This window comes from Aphelocoma coerulescens, chromosome 3 (assembly GCF_041296385.1).
Source record: "Aphelocoma coerulescens isolate FSJ_1873_10779 chromosome 3, UR_Acoe_1.0, whole genome shotgun sequence".
NCBI lineage: Eukaryota > Metazoa > Chordata > Aves > Passeriformes > Corvidae > Aphelocoma > Aphelocoma coerulescens.
This window is the reverse complement of record NC_091016.1, coordinates 50225780-50235698: the sequence shown is the minus strand read 5'-3', so window position 1 is coordinate 50235698 and position 9919 is coordinate 50225780. Positions and strand designations below refer to the sequence as shown.

The window sequence follows — 9919 nt, the reverse complement described above, 5'->3', positions numbered from 1 at the left end:
GCCCGCCGTCCCCGGGGCTGCTCTCTGGCCAGAGCGTGTTGCACTGCCTCTTCCCGGTGCACAGGGGGTGTTACCCTCTCCCCGGAGCAGAAGGGGGATTCTTGCGGTTACCAAATTTGCAGGAATGTAAATGAACACGTTTTGTGAGCGCGAAGGGGAGGGGGAGGAGGGTTGCACATTTTACAGCTCACTGACCATTTGGCGATCCATTGAGAGGAGGGTTTGGAAAAGTGGCTCCTTTGTGACAGCTCTAGCCAGATTGGGGGGCTGCTCATTTGCATCTCATTAAGCATGCAGTCGGCCGGCGGGATATAAGGGCGGCAGGCGCCCTAGGAGAGGCAGATCCTTAGCGCTTCACCCTCGGAGAGAGCCGCCGAGCCGAGCCGAGCCGCGGCGCGGAGCAGAGCAGAGCAGAGCAGGCACCCCCTCCCCCGTAGGAGCACACCCGGACACGCTCTGTTCGCTGCTGTTGAGACACGAGCTTATTTTTGTTGGCTGGAATTCCTCTAAAAACAAAAGTAAACCCACAACAAGGAAAGAGAGCTTCGCTTCCTTTGAAAAAAAAAAAAGGAAAAGAGAAAAAAAAAAAGAAAAACGGGGATCAAGGCTCCGACGTGACCTGCCCGCCACCGCTGCTGTTTGACACCCACCAGCCCCGACGTGCGCAGGGCGAGCGCAGCAGCGCAGAGCCGCTCCCGAATCGCACCGCACCGGGAATTATCGCCGCTGCCTCCGCCGCTGCCTCTGCAGGGATTTCCAGATCGCCAATTTTTAATCTTCCTTGGGAAGCCTTTTCTCTGCCTCCGTTGGGAATTAAGTTGCTTTTATTTTATTATTTTTATTTTTTCTTCCTGGAGAAAAGGAGGAGCATCGTGGATTGCGAAAGAAAAAGAGTTTAACAGATAAATATTTGCATTTTTTTTCTCCCGTCCTTTTCCTCTCTCTTTTTCTTTTGCCATCCGAAAGAGCTGCCAGTTGCTGACAGGCTACATCTAGAGGTATCGACAAAGGAGAAAAAAAAGTCAGAGACACTCCTGAAAGAGGGAGACCGTGACACTAACTTTTCCAGCTCTGCTGGGACGAGCGGCTTTGGCCGCTGTGTTTTTTCCCTTACCCCGAGAGACACTTTCCCCTTTTCCCTCTGACGAGAAGATAAGGGAGAGGAAAGCGAGGGCACCAGAGCTGCACCTCCAAAATGGGAGGTCGGTTCCTGCTGACGCTCGCCGTCCTCTCGGTGCTGCTGAGCCGCTGCCAGGTAAGTGCCCGCGGGGTGGGGGACAGGAATGCCTGCACCGGGGGGTCCCTGCACCGGGGAGTTCCGCGGGGGATGCCAGGGACTGTCGCTGCCTGCTGCAGCTGAGGACCGGGGAGGGGGTGCCAGTGCCGCCGGGGTCGGGGTCGGAGTCGGGCTGGGGAGCGGGCTACTCGGCGGGCTGACGGCCTCTGTCCCCGCCCCGCAGGTCGGCTCCTCCGGGGTCTTCGAGCTGAAGCTGCAGGAGTTTGTCAATAAGAAGGGGCTGCTCAGCAACCGCAACTGCTGCCGCGGGGGCGGCCCCGGCGCCGGCGGGCTCCAGCAGTGTGACTGCAAGACCTTCTTCCGCGTCTGCCTCAAGCACTACCAGGCCAGCGTGTCCCCCGAGCCGCCCTGCACCTACGGCAGCGCCATCACCCCCGTCCTCGGTGCCAACTCCTTCAGCGTCCCCGACGGCGCGGGCGGCGCCGACCCCGCCTTCAGCAATCCCATCCGCTTCCCCTTCGGCTTCACCTGGCCCGTAAGTGGGGGGCGATGCTGGAGGGGGCGGCACATATCCGTCCCGTCCCATCCCGTCCCGTCCCGTCCCGTGCCTTTCCAAGAGGCATCCAATCTCCTTGAAGTGTCAAGATGGGAGGGGGACAACGATTCCTGGGGACTGGTGGCTCTGCCCCTTGGGCCTTACCTGCTCTCATGCTCTCCTGGTGGGTTGTCTCTGCTCCTTCTTTCCACAGGGCACCTTCTCGCTCATCATTGAGGCGCTGCATACGGACTCACCTGACGACCTCACCACAGGTAAGTGTTCCAAAACACACTTTTCCCCATAATAATTGCAGCCTTGCAGCCCTACTTGGCCCCTTTCTCCACAGTGTGCAGCACATTCTCCTCTATGCTAGACCCGTGGCAAGAGAGGCCAACCTGTTGGCATGCAGCCATGTCATCTTGCCTCTGCAGTTCCCCTCCCACCAGAGACCCCCCTATGCCCTGCCTGCTTTGGGCTCTCTAATCACTCTTCTCCTCTCCACTTTCACACAGAAAACCCTGAGCGCCTCATCAGCCGCCTGGCCACCCAGAGACACTTGGCAGTGGGTGAAGAGTGGTCCCAGGACCTGCACAGCAGCGGCCGCACTGACCTCAAGTACTCCTATCGCTTCGTGTGCGATGAGCACTACTATGGAGAAGGCTGCTCTGTCTTCTGCCGTCCCCGGGATGATGCCTTTGGCCACTTCACCTGTGGGGAACGTGGAGAGAAAGTCTGCAACCCGGGCTGGAAAGGCCAGTACTGCACTGAGCGTGAGTATCCACCTCCTTGTCTCCTTGGGTGCAGCAGTGTCTCCTGAGCTCTTGGGGTTGGTGGAGGGGTGTTTTTCTGACATCAGGCCTCATAGGGAGAGAGAACAAAGCAATCGTGCGTGGATGTCTGGTTCTGTGCCCAAGCCTTACCAGCATGAGGGATGGGAGATCCTCAGCATTGCCACAGAAAGTTAATGCAGACAGCCCCTTCTCAAGCCAACAAAATGTCAGTGCCAACACTACACTCTTGCTCGTTTACTTTAGACCATCAAGTCTGGTAGCAAAATGTTCAGCAGTTGTTTGAGGATTTATTAAAATATATCAGGACTACTTTGTACACCTATCCACCCCTCCAACCACACAACTTTGATATCATCATTTATGGGGTACACAGCTTCAGGGGAGGGAGCTGGGCTTTGGCAACATCCATGTGACAGGCTTATTGGTAGGCTTGCTATGGTCTCATCTTCTGTGACCTTGTATTGAGAAAAATATCAGGAAGTCCAGGACATTCTCTGTGGCTTCTAGACTGTACATTTATCTTTTGGGGTACTCATATGCTGCCACTAACAGAAATTGCTGCACATGGGGCCACAAGAACGTTCAACTTCTTCCCCACCTCCCTTCTGTGCCACTGCCGTGATCATTGCTACTAATAAAGTAGTGAGGGACATGAAACATACCCCTGAGCTTGAAGTTTTTGAGGAATGTAGTGTGTTGATACAGCAGGAAAAGCTGGGACAGTAAGCAGATCACAGGCAGGATAGTCCAGGATGTCAGATACTTTCCGGTTGTACAAGATTCCGCCCTTTGTAGATACACAGTGGTGTACACCCAAATGTGCACACAGAGCCCCTGCTGCAGCATGTGATGGCATTCTCTGTGTGAATACACAGATCTGAAATATGCTGGCAGATGACGTACCGGGTGAGTGCTCCTCTGCAGTCATCAGAGGGCCAGGCAGGCAGGAAGAAAACAGTTCCAGGCTGTAAAGCAGCCTCTCAGCTTTCTTCTTGTTGTGTTTTTGTTTCTCTTTAAAGCCACCTACACTGTGGTCTCAGTTGAGCTGCTATCAAATGATCCCTGATTGATTATTCACACTGTTAGTGGCTGCTAGGATGCTTTTAGCAGTTCATGGTACAATGTTGCACAATAAAGAGCAGGCAGAGGGGCTCACATTTTCTTTGATAGTGTTTTAAATAAGAGCTACAACCTTTCCCATGATCAGAAGTGCGTAGCCCAGTTGTGTTAAGGGGTGGGGAAAAAGGAAGCATTTTGATAATGAGCTCTTTCAGGGCTGTCAGCACTTTCGAATGCCTGTACATCTCTGCTATTCCCACAGCGAAGCAGAAGGCTGTCCATCTTTCTTGACTCATTACGCACACTCTTTGCTGTGTTTTCCCTCTCAGAAAAAAACAGCTTATAACACTGACACAAACCTACTAGGCAGGGGAGATGTGTTTATGTGTGCATGCAAAAAGAATGTTTTGCCGTTAGTGAGTGGAGCTGCCAGTTGCAGATTGCTTCCCATTGCCTTGCCCCCAGCTCCATTCTTTCCAACTTGGAGGCGATCTGATTATCAGCACCGATTCTTTCTTTCTTTTTCTTCCCCCCTCCTTCCCCTCGCATGCCATTGTCTCCGGCTGGCTTTGTTGAATTAAAACTTTGCAGTGCCTGCTTAATGAGTTCCATAACCAGGCGAAGTAATGAGCAGAAGTCCCTTTTTTCCCTTCTCTCATCCTCCCTCCTGCTGGCCCGCTTACCTCTTTTACCAGGGCTGCACCCACCCGCCCGCCCCTTTTCAGGGCAGGGCGGAGGGGGGAAGGAGGGAGGAAGAACTTTAGACTTATTTATTTGAATAAGAAAAAAAAAGTTTTTTTGCAGCGAAATCACGCGCGTGCCATAGATTAGCTGTGGGCAGGGATAGGCTGCCCGGTCGCCGGCCGCCGGCCCCATTGGCTCCGGGGCCGGGGTATTGTTGCAGTGGGGCAGCTGCTGGGAGAGAATAGACAATAGAGCAGCTGTCTTGCACTGGCACCCTGCACACCAGCTGTCCACTCTTATCTGCACACACACTTTCGGGGGATATTAAGAGGTGGAGCTGTGTGCATAGAATTGGAAAAAAGGACTTCTGACCCTCACTGGGAAGGGAAGGGGGGTGAGGGGCTGTGGGGAAGGGAGCAATTGTGAGCCCTCTTTTGTCTGTGTGCAACTGTATTAAGAAGAATGCTCATCCCCGGTGATAAGTAAAGTGCCCAGTTACGGGGCAAGATCAATACTCCTGCAGACTCCAGAGATTAATTCAGCTGCGCTTAACTGCCCCGACCTAGCAAAAGGGACTCCCTCCCCACCCACAAGGTGCTGTCAGAATCAGACTTGTAAAAGAGAGTTGTTTTGGTACCAGTGCTGATGTCCTTCCCTCCTTGGTTTGTTTACAGCGATTTGTTTGCCTGGATGTGATGAGCAACACGGCTTTTGCGACAAGCCTGGGGAATGCAAGTAAGTTTTCCACTCCCTTCCTGCTTCCTTCTTTGTCTTTCAGTGTCGATGCTCTGGTGTTAAGTAAGCCATTGGACATTTGAAGGGTTGGTTTAAAGGCCTTTCTTCATAGTAGATGGAAATTTGAGAAATCCAGGTGATGCCAGATCAAAGTATTATTCTATAAGTCAAACATCAGTGCCATTAATATTAACTTAATGGGTTTACAGTGCTGTGTGTAAGGTTTGGCTCTTTGTTATTAGAGTAAACAAATCAACTATCTGGAACCATGGGTCTATCTAAGGAAGTGGAAGGAATAGCTAGGACCGATGAAAGCTGATGCTACAGTTGGACCTGGTGACTTTCTCACATGAGGGATCACTGAGGGCTTTTAGGAAACTTGATCCCTGGCATCAGTGTGTTTGCAGAGTTTATGATAGGGTTTCCAACTGTGAGAAATCTAAATCTGATGAGACTTTGTTGTCATCCTTTTTTTCAGATGCAGAGTGGGCTGGCAGGGGCGATACTGTGATGAATGTATCCGATACCCAGGCTGCCTTCATGGTACCTGTCAGCAGCCGTGGCAGTGCAACTGCCAGGAAGGCTGGGGTGGTCTTTTCTGCAACCAGGGTAAGTTCTCAGTCCTGGCCTGAGCATCTGTTTTAAAACGCAGAAAGCAGGCATCTCTTTTCAGCTCACCCACCCTGTCCCAGGCTTGCAAAGTAGCAAGCATCTTGGCTGCTCTCTTTACAAACAGAAAATATATCTTTTACAGACCTGAACTACTGCACCCACCACAAGCCCTGCAAGAATGGTGCCACATGCACCAATACTGGTCAGGGGAGCTACACTTGTTCATGCCGACCTGGGTACACAGGCTCCAACTGTGAGATTGAAATCAATGAATGTGACGCCAACCCGTGCAAGAATGGTGGAAGCTGCACTGTAAGTTCGAGTTGTTTGTGTCATCTGGAACTCCAAGGGAGGAGTTAATGTCAGTTTTACTAATTTTTGAAATCCCTTTTTGGATTTCAGAGCAAGTTTAGACAAATATTTTGATAATTTCTCATTTCTTCTCTGCAGGATCTTGAGAACAGCTATTCCTGTACCTGCCCCCCAGGCTTCTATGGGAAAAACTGTGAGCTGAGCGCAATGACTTGTGCTGATGGACCATGCTTCAATGGTGGGCGATGCACCGACAACCCTGATGGGGGTTACAGCTGCCGCTGCCCACTGGGTTATTCTGGGTTCAACTGTGAGAAGAAAATTGATTACTGCAGTTCCAGCCCTTGTGCTAATGGTAAGGCCAAACATGCTACAGTGGTCTTCTGAAAGGAGACCATACACTTACTTTGGCTTCTGGTCTGGAGTTCATAACAAGGCACACTGATCAAGGCACACTGGTCAATCATAGAATCATAGAATGGTCTTGGCTGGAAGGGACCTTGAAGGGTCATCTAGTTCCAAACCCCTGCCACGGGCAAGGACACCTTTCACTAGACCAGGTTGTTCAAAGCCCCATCCAACCTGGCCTTGAACACTGCCAGGGGTGGGACATCCACCACTTCTCTGTGCAACTTGTTCCCTTACAGTAAAGAGTTTTTTCATAATATCTAATCTAAACCCGCTCTCTTTCAGTTAAAAGCCATTCCCCCTCGCCCCATCACTACATGCTCTTGTAAAAAGGTCCTTGTCATGTCAAGAGTTGACTTGGTGGAGGATCTGTCCTAAGAAAAAGAAAGCAATGGTGTGGCTTGGGCCACTGCTGCAGATTTCATTTTCTGATGGGGTGGCTGTGTCCAAGTAACTTGGTCTGAAGCTTCATGCATGAAGGCATGGAAGATTATACTTGCAAATCCTTTGCAAAGAGTCTTAGAGGTCTGTGGATGCAAATGCCACACGAGTGCTTAACATTATTACTTGTAATATGGTAACAGTAATCTTCCTGTTTTGATTAAACTAGTGAAGACTTTCTTTACTGTAGTCCTCCTTATTCATTGCCACTCAAACTCTGTAACATGAGATGTGGTGATAACCTGACCTGGACTAGTGTTCTGGTCTGAGCTGAGTGAAATGTTGGAAAAGGGATAGGATTGAGAATGAAAAGTAAATCTGCTTAACAAAAAATCTTTCTTAAAAACATGTACATTTAATATTGGATCAGACCTGGCAAAGGTTGAGCTAACCTCTCAAAAAAAACTTTCCTCAGCTGCTGGTTGTGCCAGCTGCCCCGAGAGCAGCGAGTGGGAGGCTGTTGTGTCTGGCTGCCCACCACTCAGCTCGCCCCCCTTCATGTCTTGCAGGAGCCCAGTGCGTCGATCTGGGGAACTCCTACATATGCCAGTGCCAGGCTGGCTTCACTGGGAGACACTGTGATGATAATGTGGACGACTGTGCTTCCTTCCCCTGTGTCAACGGAGGGACCTGCCAGGATGGCATCAATGACTACTCCTGCACCTGCCCCCCAGGATACAACGGGAAGAACTGCAGCACTCCAGTGAGCAGATGCGAACACAACCCTTGCCACAACGGGGCCACCTGCCACGAAAGAAACAACCGCTATGTCTGTGAGTGTGCCCGGGGCTACGGTGGGCTCAATTGCCAGTTTCTGCTCCCTGAGCCGCCTCAGGGACCCGTCATCGTTGACTTCACTGAGAAGTACACGGAAGGCCAGAACTCCCAGTTCCCCTGGATCGCTGTCTGCGCTGGGATTATTCTGGTCCTCATGCTGCTGCTGGGGTGTGCTGCTGTGGTCGTCTGCGTCAGGCTCAGAGTGCAGAAGAGGCACCATCAGCCTGATGCCTGCAGGAGTGAGACTGAGACTATGAATAACCTGGCAAACTGCCAGCGTGAGAAGGACATTTCCATAAGTGTCATTGGTGCCACTCAGATTAAAAACACAAATAAGAAAGTAGACTTTCACAGCGATAACTCTGATAAAAATGGTTACAAAGTCAGATACCCATCAGTGGATTACAATTTGGTGCATGAACTCAAGAATGAGGACTCAGTTAAGGAGGAGCACAGCAAATGTGAAGCCAAGTGTGAAACGTATGATTCAGAGGCAGAGGAGAAAAGTGCAGTACAACTAAAGAGGTATCTCACATCTGAGTGCAGGGGGCAGCTTCACTTTGAAGGGGGAGTGTATATCTCATAGGTAGCATTAAGCAACAGCCATCTGACCTGTTCTTTCTCTTTTTGCCTTCAATAGTGATACTTCTGAAAGAAAGCGACCAGATTCAGTATATTCCACTTCAAAGGACACAAAGTACCAGTCGGTGTATGTCATATCAGAAGAGAAAGACGAGTGCATCATAGCAACTGAGGTTAGTAGGGTTGGAACAGCAGAGAAAAGTCGGTCCGCAGCTCTCATCCAATACAGGCCAGGGCAGATAAATTCCTTTCCATAATGCCATGGTGGTTTGTACCTGCTGAAATCCAGCCAGCTTGGGTTTGTGATGCTGTGGATGTTGTAAAGACAAGCTTAGTGACTTGATGCTGAGGATCAAGGGTTGTGGGTTTGACAAGTCTTGTACACTAGGGTACAATGGTAGTGTTGTTGAGGTGTGCTGACTCACCCCTTGGTGGGCTTCATGCAGAGTCCTGACCCTCTGCAGCCTTACAGCCCTCTTCATTTGTTTCATTAACCTCTCCTGATCTCTGCTTGTGTTTTCTCTTACCAGGTGTAAACCAGAGGTGATATGGCAAGATGGTTGTTCAGAACAATTTCAGAGGAGACGTGCCCCGATGAATGCTGCTGAAAGAGGAATGGGAGATAGATTCCTTCACTGACTGCTGCTGAGAAACTAAATTCAGGCTTGAGCTGGTTCTCTACTGAAGTTAGCAAAGTGACTGCAAAATAAAGAAACAAGATGGACACCAGGCAAGGGTCTGTGTTCAAGGATTACTGTTGCACTGCCTTTTATGAATTTTATCATTGCACTATGGTCAGTTGCTTTTCTATATATATTTAAATGAATGGACTTAATTACTACATAAGAAGCATGCACTGCCTGAAGTGTATATTTTGGATTATTATGAGCCAGTCTTTTCTTGAATTAGAGACACAAACACTGCCTTTATTGTCTTTTTTGATACTAAAATGTGTTTTTACTAGGTGAGAAAAAGTGTGTTATTTTTTTGAATCTGTAAAAATATTTTCATGATAATTGTAAAGCTTGAGTATTTTGTGATGTTCATTTTTTTATAATTTAAATTTTTTGGTAAATATGTACAAAGGCACTTCGGGTCTATGTGACTATATTTTTTTGTATATAAATGTATTTATGGAATATTGTGCAAATGTTATTTGATTTTTTTTACCGTTTTGTTAATGAAGAAATTCATTTTTAAAATATTTTTCCAAAATAAATATTATTAATGATAACCAGAGTGCTATGTTTATTACACATCTGATGATGAACTGACTGAACTTTGCAACCAGGCAGCTGACAGGCTTCTGTGGACTCATGGGTGCATTGAATAGGACTGACACTTATTACAAAGACTGGGGAACAACTCGTTGTGTGTAGACTCTCCATCTTTCCCCTCCTAACCTTCTGACCTGTTGACTGAGCTTGTGCTCAGTCTTACCCCAAAGGCAAATGGCAAAACCTTGAGTAATATTTGCCCAGTCATGTTGGGCTGTGTGTTTATATAAACACACATGGAGTCACTTCCTGAGGAAGAGCAAGAGTTGAGTGCACTCCATTGCAATCCAGACATGGGGTTTGTCATGACTCAACTCCTCATTTCTTGCAAGCTCACTTGCCTGGAGTCCAGGGGAGTTTAGGACACACCAGCAAGGGAGAGCCCCTAGCTCAGGTCCTTGATGTGCACCCATGGGCTGTGAGCTCCCCCAGACTTCCCTCTCCAGGAAATGGTAACAGTGAACTG

General features: G+C 49.3%; 1 protein-coding gene across 1 annotated transcript; it reads left to right on the top strand.

The window, feature by feature from the left end:
- Positions 1-249: 249 nt before the first annotated feature.
- Positions 250-9270, top strand: DLL1 (delta like canonical Notch ligand 1). Its single transcript, XM_069010224.1, has 11 exons — positions 250-1255; positions 1461-1772; positions 1987-2047; positions 2288-2545; positions 4984-5044; positions 5523-5653; positions 5799-5968; positions 6107-6323; positions 7327-8119; positions 8235-8349; positions 8707-9270. Exons 1-11 carry the CDS (start codon positions 1196-1198, stop codon positions 8710-8712), a joined length of 2184 nt encoding a protein of 727 aa, XP_068866325.1. The 5' UTR covers positions 250-1195; the 3' UTR covers positions 8713-9270.
- Positions 9271-9919: the final 649 nt, after the last annotated feature.

Excerpts from the sequence above, each read along its gene's own strand:
- DLL1 (XM_069010224.1), top strand. The coding sequence starts at position 1,196 with ATGGGAGGTCGGTTCCTGCTGACGCTCGCCGTCCTCTCGGTGCTGCTG. Across the intron at positions 1,773-1,986 it reads CCTTCGGCTTCACCTGGCCC|GGCACCTTCTCGCTCATCAT; the intron begins GTAAGTGGGGGG and ends TTCTTTCCACAG. Across the intron at positions 2,546-4,983 it reads AGGCCAGTACTGCACTGAGC|CGATTTGTTTGCCTGGATGT; the intron begins GTGAGTATCCAC and ends GTTTGTTTACAG.